Genomic DNA, 17,775 nt, shown 5'->3' with positions numbered 1-17,775 from the left:
TTGCATTGACACAGTAACCCAAATCTGAAAACTATTACCCTGCTCCATTTGTTTTGGCTTTATAGGTGATAGTGTCCACTTACATTGGGGATTTCCACTGTTAATACTGTAAGTGTGGATTCATATTTGATTTAGAACAGCAACACATGCAAGGTTTCTTGTACATCTGTGTTTGCTGACATCTTCAGTAATGTATTGTGAATGGAATCACAAAAGACAACATAAAACCTCCATGACTTCAAACCTCCACAACAGAAACAAACGCTGAATGTAAAATAATTTAAAAATCACATTTATCTTTAATGCTGGGTAACAGACCATGTCCTAAAACTGCGAGACTGTGAAAACTGTTGATCAAAAGTGAAGCTTGGGCATGTATTCATTATGGGATATAATTTAGGAGATTAATTTTTATTTGTATTATGTAACTGAAAAGAAAAATCCACTCCCCCTCCCTCTCCCTCCCCCCAGTTGTAAGTGCAGCATGTTTATAATGTTTCTGGTTTACTTTTTGAATTTCTGACTAAAGAACTTAAGCCTATTTGGGCTTCTAGTAAATTTGGCATGTGGACTAAATTGATTACCAGATGCATTGTGCAACATATGGCATTGTGCAGTCTTTGTGTGCTTCATAGTATTTTCTTAAATTAGCAGCATTTGTTTTGATTCCAAAAATGCACTTGTCTATGCTTTCTAGTGCTTTGGACTAAAATGCTGGCTTTTCAGTGCTGAGCAGATGTGTTAGAATTTCCTGTGGAACATTTATGCTTTTGTGAGTCTTTCTCTTTGAGCACTCCACGCTCGGCATTATGTTAGTGATAGCCCATGCAAATGGAATCGCTTCATTATCATGTCTATATTGATTGTTTAAAATAACCTTAAGAATTCCTAACAATTCTGCATCACCAAGAAGGTCAAGGAAGCAAGCCAGTTTTACGTAAAGATATTACCCACAGAGTGAATCAATGTTCAGGTATGTTTTATTTTAGATTAAAAAGAAAACAGGAAGGAAAGGGGACATAATTCTCTATGGGACATACAAGTCAACAACAATCCTGCATTCTTCTGTGAGCAGATAGACTTCAGAGTTTGAGGTTGTATTTTGATTGGGCATAAAAATTCACCCATGAAAATGCACAGAATAAAGTACCAAGGTCTAGGACTGGGACATTGGTATGCAATTTAGTTCTAAGAGCAACCTGCTTGAGTTGATTTAGAGAGGTTATCTACAAAATAGTACCCCTTAAATTACTAACAGTTTTAGGAAAAAAAAAGTGCAATATGATGACCTGGTACAAGGGATTTGTAACCAGGAGGACTGCATGCTTCCTCTTCTGTCCAGATGAAATTACTGCTCACACACTCATTTCTTCTCCAGGTCTCCTCCTGTTCTTTTCTCTTTTGAGATAAAAGTACTATAACTTTGTATAATATTTTGATATTCTCTACTAAAAGGCACAGCATAAGTGCCAAATATTGCTGCTTTGTTTGTTTGTTTGTTTGTTTGGTAGCAGCCATGTGTGCTCTGAGCAGTATTTAAAATTAACAGACACATGTGGGCCCCTGGCTTTTTGTTAATTGCCCTTTACTTTGATCACTGAAGACCAGTGAATGCAGTTTAGGGCTGTGTTACTATCATTTTTCTTCAGTGGAAGCCAGGGGGATGAGTAAGTACATAAATTAAGTCCCTTACTCACCCTCTGAGCTGCCCTCATTGGATAACAATTAAAATGATCTGACAGAGCAACACACTAAATTCCCTAGCATCCCCTTATGTTGTTCTGAATACATAAAACAAATGAGTGTTTAAGCCTATTAATGCTGTTATTTTTTATTAATGCAGAAAGCGGTATTAAGATGCAGGTGTGTAATTTCATCTTGAAATCGGCACTGAGTTGCAGGGCTGATACAAAGGCAGGACTGATATAAACATGTTTTAATTACTAACCCTTGATAATATATCCAGAGCTAGTAAAGGCCTCTGCAAATAAGGTCTGTGCTTCCTTTACGCCACGGATGGTTTACACAGCACAGACATGCTATTATTTTGCTTTCCATTAAGACATTAGCTGTTCAGCTTACTGTACACTCTCTGCTAGAGAAGTGGCATGAAACCTCTTGTAACTGTGAAGGTTATTAAAAAGAAGGAATGGAAGGAAAAGTTTTTCTTTACAACTGTCAACCATGCGCAGCCAAGGTCTCAGCTAATGCCAAGATACTGACACTCTGTGGGGGTGGAGGGCCCTTTTCTTCTACAGAAAATGAGTTATTGTCATGCAAATTTCATTACAAAAATACAGAATTGTAAGGAACTAAATATTTAGAAACTTATGTACCTAGTTATAAAACTGTAATTATAAGAAAGTGTTGGTTGTACAACGAGTACTTCACATCTGTCAGAGTATTTTAATGTCTACAGTAGTTATTAGCTGAATATTTCCATTATTACCATTTTGTGAGCAACTGCCACGCTTGAAACTGATTGATGTTTAGGAATAAAGCACTTTTATTACACGTTGCCAGCTTCTGAGGACCAATCTCATAACCTACAGTGCCTTCAAAGAAGTGATGATACCTCCTTTTTCTGGAATGCATCACATCTGAAGGAAGTGAAAGAGTAAAAAAAAAAAAAACAAACATTTATTTACTTATTTAATTCTACAGTGCTTCCACTGCATTGTACACTGTTCTGCTATTGAATGATTATAGTGCTTTATCTGCCAAATATGACACTGGAGAAACATAACTTTACAGGAAGAGAGTTGTCTGAATATAAGCAACTAGCACTGCGGGGTAGCTTGACTTGAGGCAGTCGCTTTAATTGTGAGTTGATGGAACTGTGGTCTCATTCGTTCGTTGCTTGGATGCAAAGCAGTCTTCTGACAGGGTGTGCTGGTTGCAAAGTCTTCACTAACTTTCTGTTAGTTTGTGCTCTGCACAGATCTGCAATTTCAGTGAAAGAAATGTACAACAGAAAAAAGTGAGAACCCAACCCCCACACCGAGTGTTTATCTTCTAAAGGCCACACTGTCTTGCTTGGGCCGAGGCAATCTCTAATCATGCTTTTTGTGTAATTCAAAGGAGGAAAGCTGTAAGAAAACATTGCAGCAAGTTAACTGTAAATAACGTGCTAAGGGGACTGGTAGTTTGTGGAGCATTTGTGCGTGTTGCTCAAGAATTAAAATTTTTCCACCCTCACTCCAGATTTGTCTCTGCTGAAACTGATCTATAAAAGCATAGTGTGCTCCAGTGGAAGCTGCTAGGGAATGTGAGTTTCTTTTGCTTTTCTCCCCAGAATAAGGCAGAGAAAGAAAGTCACTTTATAACAACACAAATGTAGTGTCCAAGCTCAGCTTGTAGGAACAAGTTGACATGCTGATCTCATTTTAACACACTAACATGAAGTTCGCAATGAATACATTGGTACTTTATAAACTAGCTAAAGTTGGAAAGCATTTGCCCCAGATCTTACAGACTGTGTATTAAAATGAATAAGGTAAATCTTGAGACCTGGAGAATCCTTCCAAGAAACCATTGTCAGCTGTTTTCTCCTTCCTTATGATTTGATCACCAAAAATCATATCACCATCAGCATTCATTACGAACTGCTCTGGCTTTTGTTCTTGTTCGCCTGACTCTTTATCTGTCCAGGTCACTTTGTGTCAAGCTCAAAAGCTGCAAAGTGAAATTGCCAAAAGGCACCACGTTTCCCTTCCTTTCCAAACACTACCCTGACAGCAGCAGCTTGCTTTCTGCATATCTCAGCAGACTCTGGTGTGGCTGTTTTTCTTTCTAAATGATGATGTACCCCACCTGCTTGCAGACACATGCAGATCCCCATGAACAGTCAAGGTAGGTAGTTTCGCTTTTTTATCAGCAGAAAAAAAGTGTCAGATAACTTCCTACTCATCCTATGGCAAGTAGGTGACTAAGGCTGTGTGCTTCAACTACTGTAGCTATAACTATCAGCTCTCCTACTTTCAGTTGCGTGAGTCTTGAGAAACGGGAGGTGTTGAAATAAATGGCTATGATACACACAGTGCTGAAATAAACATTTATTTTAACACATTGTATGTGATGAGCCATTTATTTTAACACTTTTCACTTGAAGTGTTGAAATAACAGGTTTTATCAGGGGACGTGTCATCCACTGTTTTATGTATATGTGAATATGGAAATATATCTACTGAGTGTGCATGTATATATATATTCACATAGATTATATAGACATGTAATAATAATAAGGCAGATGTGTACATAGACACATGCTATTACACCTGCAAATAGTGTTTTCAACTAAACTGAAGTAACTTGTTTAACAAAACTTTTGTTTGTGCCATCCAATGTGGTTTTTTTCTATATTTTATGTGTATATTGAGCATATAAATAGATACAAATGCATCCACACATATAATTACTTGTTACTGGGTAGTACCAACTGGATGAAATAACATATATAAACTCGTGAGGAGATAAGCATGATATTGGGTTATGTGAAGAGGTAAGGAAATACTCATTTAAGCTTTCTGCATTCTTAGTTTCTTTAGTTTGCTATACTTTCATACATTCTGCTTCCTTTGCTGTAAGGAGCTTTCTGGACCAATGGTATTGAACAGTACAAGGTATGCTTCAGGTTTTGTAAATAAGCTGCAAAGGTCATACTGCCTTTTTCTGTAATGCCTTTATTTTTAAAATAAGCCTCAACATCCAGCTCAGCAGTCAGTTGCCACTCTGCCAGCATGTCCTTACTCAGAAACACTACATTGCCTTTGTATGACCTGAGTTCTGTACGCACTGAAGTACCCATGCAGGCGTTTGGACACACACACGTCCTGCTTCCTGGCACCAGGGTCATGTTGACCACTGTAGTTGTTTGTTGAGGAGGTTAAAGCCGACTCAAACAAAGGCAGTGCTGCTTCTGAGGCAGACAGGGACAACGGTGCCTTTGAACAAATCTCTAAGCTTCTGGGTAAACAGCCACAAACACTTCCACTAGACTTTGAGTTAAACACAATTGCCTCTGCACTGGGAGAGCTGGGCTGGAAATCTCACTGTGTGCTGCAGGGAAGCATGTCTTTCAGCAGAATTTATCAGGAACTTCTTTGTGCTACTGTAATGGTTGCAATGGTCTTGACAGTATTCCTTAGATAGTCCAACCCCTTTTGATGCTGGTCTGATTCACATCTTTTTCACTGTGTTATGTTGGGAGTTACACCTCAGTCATCAGCAGTACTTTTATTATTACTATTATTAGGGTATTCCAAATAGAATCAATGAGCATCTATTCCAAATAGAAGCAAATAAGCATTGAAATATTGAAATTATTTTAAAAAATATTAAAAATAATAATTTAAAGAAAATTCAAAAGGGAAAATAAAAGAAAGGGGGGAAATAATTATCAGAGAAAATATGCACCATCCCAGTGCATAAATATTATATACAGTCATGATATGCTAACAAGAACTAATAGTGTGCAGTCAGTCAGCATGGTTGCTGGAGTCAGAGTTGACAGTGACATAAAAAATGGTGAAATCCTGACTTTATTATGGTCACCAGAACCTTTGTTGTTGATTTGGAGGTGTAGGTGTACCACCCTTCAAAAATTATCAATAAAATGAAATCTTAGGCAGCTGTTAATTTGAAGATGGGGCTTACTGTTGTGCCATAAAATCACTAACATCTCAAATGATCTTTTTGTTAAATGACTAAAATCTCTGATGGTTAATATCCAGAGCCAGAATAAATTGTGCTTTATTATTACTGATGTTGGCAAGTGACAATGTGTAAGTAACAATGGACTGAATAGCCTGTGAAAGACATAAAGATCAGTGAAATGACTCTTCTCCCGGTAGTAAGCTGAGTCATAAATACTGGGCTATGTACCATCAAAACTTTGTCAGGGTTCATCATAAGTTTGCTGTTTGCGCACATCCTGTACTTTTTAGTGCACTGAATATTGAGTGCCCTGTTTTGGGACCTCATTGTGGATCATCTTTCCTTCTAAATGTCTATTCATTCATTGGATTGTCTTCTGCAATAAAGAAGGCTGCACCAGATGCAATGCCTTCTGTTTTATGATATTGGCCTATGACATCAGAGGCAGATGATGGAGGTATGGCAGTAGAGGCTGAACCTTCCTACCAGTATTCCATTATATTTTGATGTTATATGACAGACAGTAGCAGAAGGACAGTCTGACAAAATGATGCCCAATGTGGAGGTGTGTATGCAACAAAGGTGTGTAATATATATATATATATATACCATTGGCACCCAATGAATACATGGATGCTTGCTAAATGTTTACAGAGAACAAACAGTGGATGTGGGCATTGTGAGGTGGTGAGTTTCAGCAGTGAAAGACAAACCATGTTCTGAATGGCCATGTGGACTTTTATGAGTGCAGCATGCAGACTCTTGTTCATCACTGGTAAAAATGCATAGCTTACAGTGATGACTATATTGAGAAGGAGTGTTTTGTAGCTGAGAATTTGCTTAGCGTAACTGTTCCCTTTACATCTTTTGTAAATTCCATGGAAATAAATAGGAGGCACTATTTTCAGAGCAACCTACATAAATGCATTCACTGGCCGTTTTGAAGAATATGCCTGCTATGCTGTTTCATTAAACTGCTGCCTTATCGGGTAATTGTTTAAACATAATGCCACAGCACTATCAAAAGGAAAGGTGAACTAATGGCATTTGCAAATGTCAGGGATTATCTTAACACTTTTATTATAGTTTATAAAAAGTAGGTTCAGGGCATTCCATGGCAATTATTTCCACAGAAATTGGTTATTTAAATAAATTGCTAATTATCTGGATATGACAGTATTGAAAACCCTGCTAATGAGTTATTTGATAAGTGTAGCTTATGGTGGCCACCTACAGGTGGGAGAGAGAAAGAACATACAGAATAATTGCAATCAGAAGAAATGTCATGCAAATGAATTTTTTTATATCCTTATATCCGTTTCCCTGGAGTGTGTACAGGTTCAGGTAATAAATATATAGATGGTAGTTTGATCACCAGTTTGAGGCAACCCACATATTTGGCACAAAATTTCTTCAAAAGAGTTATGTTTTCTGTGATTGTTTCCTAACCCTCATACTTCCTTATCTAGTTGCTTTCTACAGGACTGAACCGATCATTTACAGTGCCTGAACTTTCCCAGATGAATTCCCCTGTGTAAAGCTTTTTCACCCAAATCTAGTATTTGAAGTTATTGGCTTCTGTTGTCCTTAGCTCTATTAATTTTATCTGTCACAGAGATAATAACATCAGCTGTCTTCTGAAAATGCATTTAGAGAAACAAAGAGAGTGATGTTGCTTAGATTATTCAGGGGGGGTTGTTTGTTTGTTTGTTGTTTTATGTTGGGTTTTTCTTTGGTAGCACAGAGTTTAATGATAATTTATTAAACACAAATAATGTTGCTTTTTGTATCAGCTTATTTTTCTTTGTATTATTTGCAGTTTATGGTTTAAATTTGATATTAAATCTGTAAAACAGAACATTGGCATATTGTAATGCAAATTAAAAACAATTTTCACTTTGCAGTGTACAGAATGGGGAGAATTATGACCCAAATTAATTTTTATTCCATTTGGTAACCATAGATAATAATATTTGCTCTCACCAAAGCATGCCAAAGTTGTGAGAGTGTCCTTTTCCTGTAAATCAGTCCATCTCGTAGATGCAGAGTTTGATAAAGACCATTCAGACTGTTTCAAGATTCAGATGTTATTAGTCTGAACTGACTCACCTCAATTCTGTTGGTTGTGGAACACTTTTACCTAAACTATTTAGAGCTGTTGCAGTTATCCTAAAGACTTTAGACTCCAAATTGGTGCAGAATTCTGCAAGTGACAATGTAGCCCAGTGCTGAAGATTACTGAGAATGTTTTTTCTTTCCCCATGGGTGAATCACTGGGGTCAAGAAGTTCTAAATTGTCTCAGAACTTCCAAAACTATGGTGTTGCTTGAAGCTAACACTAGGTTTCTCACTGAAGAAGGTATTAAGTTTGGCTCTCAAGCCTCAGTCAAGTGAATGATTTTTGTACTTGGCAGAACTGAGTCCTACAGAGACTCTAAGGAATTGTAAAGTCTTACTAAAACATGTCTTCTGGTGTTGGTAAAGTGCTTTTTACTTCCCAAGGAAAATTAAATGATCAAACAAAGAAGCAGGTTGAATACCTCTCATCAGTTTGCCACCAGCCTGCTGTCCTTAGGACAAAGGCAGCACTGCCTACCTGTCCTGAACTGGGCAAGGTGTTTGACTGGTGTATGTTCTGCTTCTACTTTGCAATATGTTTTGCCTCTTGACTTTCCTCTATGTCAGTCCCTGATAGTCATGACAAATCTGGTCTTTTATTCAAACAAACAAAAAAAGATAAACAAAAAGGAACAAACAAAAGCCTACTTTGTTTTACAGCAAGAAAATGGATCATGGACATTTTCATTATGCAGTTTCTCATTGCTTAAGTCTTTATGTAACAGTATTTGTTCCAGATGAGAGACTTGAAAGAGTAGTGTTCAACATACAATGGCATAGCATCTCCACCACATAATGTTGTCTTCTTTTTTCTCATCCCTTATTTTAGGTTTGGATAAATTGTCTTTGTTTATTAAATCTCACTACTTTATAGCAAAGCAAATGATAAACATATTTGGATCTTAGCTTCTTAAATACCACTGGATTTATCAGATAACTTTCTGTAAATTCCCACCACTACTTACAACTCCTATAAAATTTGTCATTAAATCTCCTTTATTTCACTTTTAAAAACTCCTTCTCCACTAATCTCTATAATGAAATGTATTACCTTGCTATGATAGTCACATGAAAATGCAGGAAAATGGAAACTCTAGGTCAAAGTCACTACCCACTTTATTTCTGTTTGTTTCTTTTTTGATGGCTTGGCCTTGCTACACTTTTTTTATTCTCTCTGTAATCTGAAGGTTTTCTCACCATTTTGCTTGCTTTCAGTTTCAGTCTGCTATTGCAAGTAAACCACATCCAGAACAGTGTTTTTTATTATAGAAGGGAGACTACTGAACTGTTGATCAAGGAATGTCTAGGAGAATGGTTGTGATGGTTGTGTGTTCTCTTGTACTTTTTTTGTATTCTGTATACTCAAATGCTAAAGAAAAAAATGCTGAGACGAATGCTGACATCTCAGTCAACCCTTTGATTGTCAGTAGAGCCACTTATTTGAGCTCGTCAGAAGCACTCCTGAAATGTTTTAAAATTAATTTAGTTGAATTAGAGGTGAATGGAATACTTTTGTGATTCTACCAATTTCTCACTAACTTACTAATCACCAAATGTAAGTAATAACTTATGTTTTGGATATCAAGTGCAGCTAGTTCTAAGAATTATGTATTGCTTAAGAAATTCTAAGCTTCTTTGCCATGTCTACTAGGCTTTGTCAAATCATGTACTTGATTTCTTTACGCTGACTGAAGGCTTTTTTGATTATCTATTGTGCTGAAGATTTAAATAAACTGTCATTTGTTCCTTTTTCTTCACTGACCATGGTACAGAGATCTTCATCTAGGTAAAAAGGTGGGTAATTTAATCAGACTGAAGAAAGGAACAATTATATCCTGTAAATGTTTTCTTGGGAACTCTTTCCTATGGGATATCATTTAGGTCACAGATCTGAAAGACTTAAAAACTGATAGAATGCAAACTCTTAGAGTTACATTGCAGTTGATAGAATATAAATCTTCATGCCTCAATCCATATGTCAGTTTTAAACTCATGCAGATTGGGAGGAAATTTCCCTGTAGACACATAATTTTCAAGTTAATAATTTCTGCATTTTTTCACCTTTGTGAAAAATAACTACCACATCACAGTGAGATTCTGGAGTAGCTGTGTCAATGCCTGAAAGCAATATAGCAAGTCTGATACTTACCTGTAGCCTCAATTTCAAACATAGGAAAGTTTCACAAACTGGTGTTTTTCATTGATATTATTTTAATGCTACAGGCTGTGTAGTATATGTCTTAGCATGTATGGCCTCTGAAAGACTTTACAAGTAAATCCATCAGAACACCCAGTTTACTTTTTTTTTTTTTTTTTTTTTTTTTTTTTTTTTTTTTTTTTTTGTCTCAGATTTTCTTTAGGACTGGTCCATCAATTCTGTTGTAATATTTGCTGTTTGGGTACTAGCATTCATCCTTCTTCAGAGAATCATTCTGTTCCTTGCAAACTCATTACAATTGATCTAGCTCAAATGATGACAAATAGTCATTATCATCAAGAACACAGTTCCTGTTTAGCTCCAGCTCCATTCTGTCATCCTATTTGTAATATACTTCGACTCCTTATAGAGTTTTTTTGTCTCTTTGTGCGTGTGTGTGAGAGAGATCTGTAATTTTTATTAACTAGACTTTAGTAACCACCCAAAACTTAATGATATTTCATGTTGGGATAGGCTCCCCATTGAAAAAAGATTGCAGTTTTTAAGCTGAAAACGTCACATCCCTGTGTAGCCTCTGTTAAAACAGCAGGAACTATCTATGTAAAGAATATATGTAGTCCTGATCACTGACATGGGCACTGGAGTAAATCTCGTGAGTCCTGATAGCAGGTCAGTAATTGAGAAGTGTCTGTCCTAAGAAAGAAGAAGATACCATTGTTCAAGAAGGCAATCTGTTGTTGAATCCAGTTCAGGTGTTGATAGAGACTGCTTAGCTGAGCTTTTGAATGTGAATGTTCATAATACTGATGGGCTAGGATAACCTGCTAATTCAGTGTTGTCTGTTAGAGTTGCAGTGAGGGGCAGTGGTATGTTGTAAAAGGCAATGTGAACAGAAGACAGAGTATTTTTAATAGTTAAGACAAACCAAATTTCCATATTTTGCCATGGAAAAGTGCGCTGACAAGTTGTCTCTTTTACTAAACCCAGCTGACAAACTGTGGGGCTTCTGCTTCAGAAAAGGTAGAGAAATGATGTCAACACAGCTGGGTAAAAGAAGGAAGTTTTGTCTGAAAAAAAAAAAAAAACAAAAAAAAACAACAGGAACATTTGTTAGACATTTAAGCAGAGTTGTGAAACATTATCTTATATTTATTCTTTCCCTGCACTACTTAATTTTGGTTACTTCTTCTACTTGCTTTGTTCATTGCATTAGTTTTCTTTCTTTCTTACCCTTTGGTTATTTGCCCTTCTAGAAGGTTAAATCTTTAAAGGTTATAACAATACCCATGAAAAGTGTTCAGAAGTATTTTACATCATAGCATTTCCCCAATTTACCTGACACAGTATATTTCCATTTCCTTGTGTAGGTTGACAGCGAGGCAGTTCCTCTGGGAATAATGTATCCCTCCCTTAAACTACAGTGTTGTTTTTCAATGGCAACATAAAATAATCCTAAAAATTCTCTATATATTACGTAGAATTTTTAAGAACGCAGGAATTTTCCAGAGAAATCCCAAATAGCCTAAAAATAACTTGCTAAATGTACCAATTGCCTACATCATCACATCAATTAACAAGCAGCATCTATATGAGTATTTAAAATAGTTGCATACCATCAATAGGCTGTAGCCAAAGCAGATATATCGTGGCTTTAATCATAATCCCTCTAGATTGCAGGGAGTTGTCTGACTCAGCCTCTGTATAACATTTGAAAAATGTAAGCTGTGGCCTTGGAGATTCAACCATAAATGAATTTACTCTTTTGAGCTTCTGACTGTCATGTTAATAGTTAAAGGGATCTTACTTAAAGGATTACCCGAATCTACAAACATTCAAAGGGAAAATATATTAAATGACAGATGAAGTGTCAAGTGCAGTGAAATGGTGCTTTTAAACAATTTTTAGTCAGGCATAAATAAGCAGGATGCTTCCTCTTACTTGCGCAACATACATGTTCAAAAAAGCCAACCTGATTCTTTATGTAGTAGCAAAGATCTATCTTGTCTATAGTGTATAGTAAAATATTGCTTTCTGTCTTAGATATTGCTAAGCTTGAGCAACAGCTAAAATGCTGTACAGCTTTGCAATGTTTTCCAAATCTTTTTGCAATTTGGTTTATTTCACCCACGTTCATAATACTTTGCAAGCATTGATACCACTTGAAACCCAGTTCATATCATTTTATAATTATTTTAACCTCTACTTCTCATAATTAAATGTTATTTCCTGGTTTTTCTACCATGAGGGATGTGTAAATTACACTGGGGGTGTTCTGATGTTACTAACAAAATGTTCCTTTTTTTTTGTAGGAAATGCTATTAGGCCCATTGCACTCCGTGCAGTGTCTGCTATAGCCCGTGCTCTTCCAGGATTTCCCATCTTAGCAACTGGAGGCATTGACTCTGCTGAAAGTGGGCTCCAGTTTCTGCACAGTGGTGCTTCAGTTTTACAGGTATTTTTATTTCTTTAAAACATTAAAGTCACTTTAATTACAGCTATAATGTATCTTCCTTTCAAATATTATCATAGTGGTCTTTTTCAACAATTGAAAGCATTTTTCAAGTTTTAGAAGTGCTTCTTACTAAAAGAGATTCATTTTAAATAGGAATTTCCACATTAAGACTTTGGATGTTACAATACCAGTTTGGGAAGAGGCTGTCCATGAGTATGTTATTGCTTTTTTTCTATGATCTGTAGAATTTAAATTTTAAACGTTTCTCCTTTTTCATACAAGCAAGGCCTACACAGTGTTAAGCTTGAGCTGTTCAATCATTCTTTATACTTGTTTTTTGTCTTCTGCTAAGCACCTTCTCGAGGAGAGAAGTATGTCAAAAAATGTTACTTGAATCCCACTGGGAATCCATCTAAAGTAACTTTTCTTAATCTGGGAGTCTATGCCTCTTAAGCATGCTTATTGTAAAAGAAGGTGCAGAGCTGCACCTCCTGTTTATGTTGATGTCATTGCAGGCCATTATATTGAGTAGGGTCTTCAATTGCAGACAGTGGTTGAAGCTGTTTACATTGCTGGATGGGTTGTTGTGAAGCCCTGAACAAGCTGGCTTGGTTAGGTAGTCTGTGTCATGAAAGGGAATCTTTCTTGTGAATGTGGATACCAGAAAATAGGCTGGAAATCAGCCCCTTACCCGCTCTAATAGGTATGTCAAGGTATCATTGCAGCATAGACACATCAATAAGGGGCGCATGGTAGTTAAGTTATATAGTTCCATTATACAGCACTATATTCTGGTAGGCACTTGTCTCCTTCCATGTGGAGTTCCCACCAAAGACAACTGCAGCTGTGGTTATTGGCTTTGTGTCACTGAATGGGATGACTGGAGTGATTTCATTCTCACAATCCACTTCAATATTAAAAATTAGATTGTGTGACCATTCTTTATGCACAGCTATGGTGACTACTGACAATAGTCATGCGGTCGCTGTATCGTTTAAAATTAATTAAAAATTCTAGGCTAACTTGATATTTTGGTTTGTTTATTTTTTTAATGTGCCTAAAGTTAGTGTTGTGGGGAGACAAAGTGGAAGACAACTGCTAATCTATAGATTTGTCACATTTTTTTTTTTAAATTATTTTTTAGCTTTGTTAGTACTATTTCCTATCTTTTGCTTCAGAATGCTTCAAACTTCTTTTTCCATGAACTACCATTTTTACTCAATGTTCTGAGACCTTCTAAAAATATATGTACTAAGTAATGGTACAAATTGCAGAGCAGAATTTGTCAACAGAAGAGTAAGATTGGCAAGGGAGTGATTTTAGTGATACCTATTTCATTTGTTGTTGCTAATAGAGCTCCAGTTTTGATGACTTTGTCAGTTACAGTGTTGCATATCTCAACTACACCAAGTAGAAAGATTTTCTGTTCTACCTCACCACCCCCATTGTAAAAGATCTTTTCCTTTTATCTAATCTAAATCTGTCCTCCCTGAGCTTGAAGCCTTATCCTTTTGTTCTATCACTGCAGACCCTGCTGAAGAGTGTGTCCCATTCTTTCCTGTAGCCTCCCTTTAGATACATTTATTTTCTTTGAACTAATGGTTAAATTGTCCAGAACTAGCTTCCAGAGATTAATCTATCCTGGTATTCTGTGCTTCAGAGAAGTTTCTCTTTCCAACCAGCCTTTCCCAGAGATGATGAAAAAAACTCTCACCAGTCTAATCAGCTCTAGAACTGATTTAAAACTCCTCTAGATCAAACCCATCCTCAGTCTGAGTAGCTTATTTTTGTTTCTTTGTAGTAAGGGAGTCGTTTAAACTTATCTGAGATAAATTGATTCTAAAAGTGCTGTGTATGTAAGGGTCTGAACTAGTTCAATTACATTAATTTAAAAATAAGTCTTTAGAAAGCGTCATGCAAGATTGTGATTATGCCATAAATTTCTTTCCTCTAAGGAAAGGCAAATGGAAAAGTGAGGGGAACAGGTAATTTGTATAGACATTTATACAAGGAATGCACTTGTCTGGGCCTAGACTGAGATATCCATTTGCTGCTCAGGCAAGATGCTTTGTGATAAGTAGAAGAAGGCAACCTCATCTTCGCAAGTTATCTTTGGAACAAGTTATCTCTGACAAGGTCATACAAATAGCTGGCTAATATACTTCTCCTCAAATCCCAATTTCTCTCCTAAATGTCCTTGGTACCAAATGCCTCAGTTCTATTGTCTTGAACAGTGAAAACTCCTGTTGCTTTGACAGATCACTTTTGCATTCTCAGCAAAAGTGATAGACTGGTCCAGAGGTGGAAAACAAACGGCCAGGGCTTTGGCAGTGTGGGCATGCATTCTGCACTCAGCTGTACCAAATGAGAGCAATCTCCTCACCTGTTTCCACCTAAAAACCTGAACCTGCCCACTGGCCCTGCTACTACCACCTTGTTTCAAAGAACAGTGTGTGAATGTGCCCTTGTTAGCAGTGTTTTAATGGGGTGCAAATCGTCAGTTTTAAACACATCCAGTCTGATAAAATTAAGCAGCACAGACTGCAGTGATCCATCTTCAGAGGACAGCTAGAGAGTCCAGGATGATGGTGTTTGTCTTTGTTTTGCCTGGACAAGAGTCCAGTGTCTTCTCTGCCATGAGAGGATGATGTTCAGAAGCAGGGAAAAGACAAAGGTTTTGTGCGAGTTGATTTAATTGCCATGTGGTATATCTCTGAGTGAAGAGGTTTATGAATAATAAATGTAGCTCCATTAAAACCAAGATCAGGTTTGCCTCTGCAGCTATTCCACCTGTGATCAGTTTTCCACTGTTTATTTGTTTGTTTTTTCCAACTGCTTTTATTTTTAAAATGTGGGAACTTCTTTTCCATTATCAAAATGGAAATTGTTAATTTTCCATTTACAAAATTGTCATACACTGGAATGCAAGTAAGGAGTCAGGTGATGAACCCATATTTTGATGCATACTCTAACGGCCTCAAGTGGTATTGATCAGGTATGTAAGGGAATGATTCTGGGAAAGAATGTCAGCATTCCCTGTGTGTTCTATCCCCAGCCTTAGAAGACAGCAGCATTTTAGGCTACTACTGACAAAATGTTCATATGTGAAGAAGTCATGATCAGATATCTAAAGCACACTGGATCATTGTAATCAGTTGTAGCTGGAATTAAAATTTTATACCACAATTAATCCTTATTATTCCACATTATGTTATAGTGAGGTAAAAAGCAACACTTCTTTTAACATTTTTCAGTAAAATGCTGAAATTTTTCTGTCATTTTCCAGATGATCCTTTAGTATGGCAGTTTTTTTTCTAAGACACCCAAATCCCCAACTCCTTTTTTAGTACAAGTGTGGAATAAAAAAATAACTCTTGTCGTGCACTCCTTTATCCAATCCTGCATTCACAAAGCTCCAGAGATGTCTGGCTGCAACTTTTTGATGTACAGTTCATTACTATAGGCATCCAGTGGGGCTGAAATATGAGGTTTTTCTATAAGTGAGCTTTTTTTTTAAAGCCACAATTAATCAAAATAAGATGTATATTGGATTTTTTGCATCTTTTGCGTCATGTATGTGATTTAGCGTGTCACATTGATGGTTTGTCAGATTTTTACAAGGCTTTGAAGCAGACATGCATTTTTCAAAGTCATCTCACTGTAGGAAATTAAAAATAGAGACAATTATAGAAAATTACAGTGGAAAAAGAAAATGCATTATGGAAAAAGCAATAAAAGCATAAAAATATTAAAGTAAAAATCACTTCACAGTAGCCTGTATGATTCAATTGTAGATCAATATTGTGTAGTTAATGCATTAGCAGTAGAGCATTAATTTGCAATTACCGCAGGTGATCTGATCCTCTGTGTTCTGTCCATTGACATAAATGACCTTTTGTTGAAAGAGATTCTGTAGTCATTATTTCTAGCAGCTGTAACCAAAAAAAAAAAAAAAAAAAAAAGATAGAACAAAGGGGTACTTTCTGAAGTATATGAAGTATACATTTTTCATGGCAGAGTCTTTTAACATTATATTCCGCTATGGAACATTTTCGTTAATCTCAAATTTTAGTCATTAACTTGAAAAGAATACATGAAGAATACATGTATCTTTTCAAGCATATTTCTGCTCTTATAAAATGGAGGACATACCTGTCCCCAGTTTCTTCAGCAAGGATGTCTGTGAAGCTCTCTACACAGTTAAGACTAACAATCCACCCATTCAGTGCTGTACCTGTGGTCCCACCTGGCAGAGGGCAGCCATCAGTGTTACCCCAAGCCCTGCTCGTGGCATCCAGCTGGATCAGGGCTGGGTGAAGGCAGTGCAGCAAGGCAGTGTGTGCTCTTGCACACTCCTTGCACCAGGACCACCTTTTGCAGGCAGGGAGTGCAGTGGGAGTGCCCATGCCCTGGAGCAGCTGTGTGAGGGTGGCTCTGCCTGTGCCCTCCACTCCTGCCTATGGCCAGCTCTGCAAGGCATCTCAGGTATCTGACCAAGAACAAAACCCTTTCTGGAAGTATTTTCTAGATGGCAAACCACTAGGGATATTTTTTGCTTCTGCAAGATAAAATCTGCCCCCACTGTGGAACACAGTTGTTTTTATGAGACTGCTTGATTTTTTGTAACATTTTCAAGGAGATTTCTTGTTGGTACCTCTTTGGAGCCAGAGTCTCAAGGGATTCAGGACAGTTAGATCATTATTTTTTCTTTAGCAGGCATTTTACTGAACTTTTTAGCTGGGAGAGTTTTATAACAGAGAGATGGCCCCTTGTGCATGAATAAACAAGTTTTCCCATCACAAAATAGTGGGACATGAACTTCAAGAGACTGGTATTTTATTTGTGCAAATATGAAATCCTGCAAGGAACCCTTCCATGAGATATAAGATGTCCTGGGTGTCAAAAAATACAAGCAAAGTTCTGAAAATATAATCACTAAAATGATATGAAAAAAGTCATAAACATTATGTCATATCTTAGTATTTAGATGCTAACATTTTCTCATCCCCAAGCTCAAAAAAAGCCCAAACAAAACCTCCAAAGTAAGTGTATCTTGTAATAATTTACCATATTTTCCCCATTATTATTATTATTATTATTTTAATTCTTCTTCAGATTCCTGATGCAATATTTGTCCATGTTTTTAATGGCTACAGAACTGTAAAACAGAGAGCCAGTTCTCTGTGCACTTAATTAGAGTTTTTTTAAGCTCACCTTGGTGTCTGTTCAGGTCAGTGAAGACACAGATATTGAGATAAGCGAGGACTAGCTGAGGCCAAAAATGTCTCATCCAGGAATTACTGCTTATGCCATTTAGTGGTCTGGTGAGTAAGAGGTTGCAATCACAGGGCTGATGGAGCAGGGCAGTGGTATAGAACAGGCTCACTGTTTG

General features: G+C 36.9%; 1 protein-coding gene across 2 annotated transcripts in view; it reads left to right on the top strand.

Moving 5' to 3' along the window:
- Positions 1 to 17,775, top strand: part of DPYD (dihydropyrimidine dehydrogenase) — a 314,271-nt gene that overhangs the window by 239,256 nt on the left and 57,240 nt on the right. For both annotated transcript variants that reach the window (XR_011904470.1, XM_072342915.1), the window contains exon 19: positions 12,241 to 12,383. Coding sequence is in view for 1 of the 2 variants with exons in the window: in XM_072342915.1 (XP_072199016.1) it covers positions 12,241 to 12,383 (143 nt within the window). In the remaining variant the exon portion in view is untranslated. The remainder of the gene's footprint in view (positions 1 to 12,240; positions 12,384 to 17,775) is intronic.

This window comes from Excalfactoria chinensis, chromosome 8 (genome assembly GCF_039878825.1).
Source record: "Excalfactoria chinensis isolate bCotChi1 chromosome 8, bCotChi1.hap2, whole genome shotgun sequence".
Classification (NCBI taxonomy): Eukaryota; Metazoa; Chordata; class Aves; order Galliformes; family Phasianidae; genus Excalfactoria; species Excalfactoria chinensis.
Note: the sequence above shows the minus strand (reverse complement) of the source record. Positions and strands in the feature narration are given on the sequence as shown.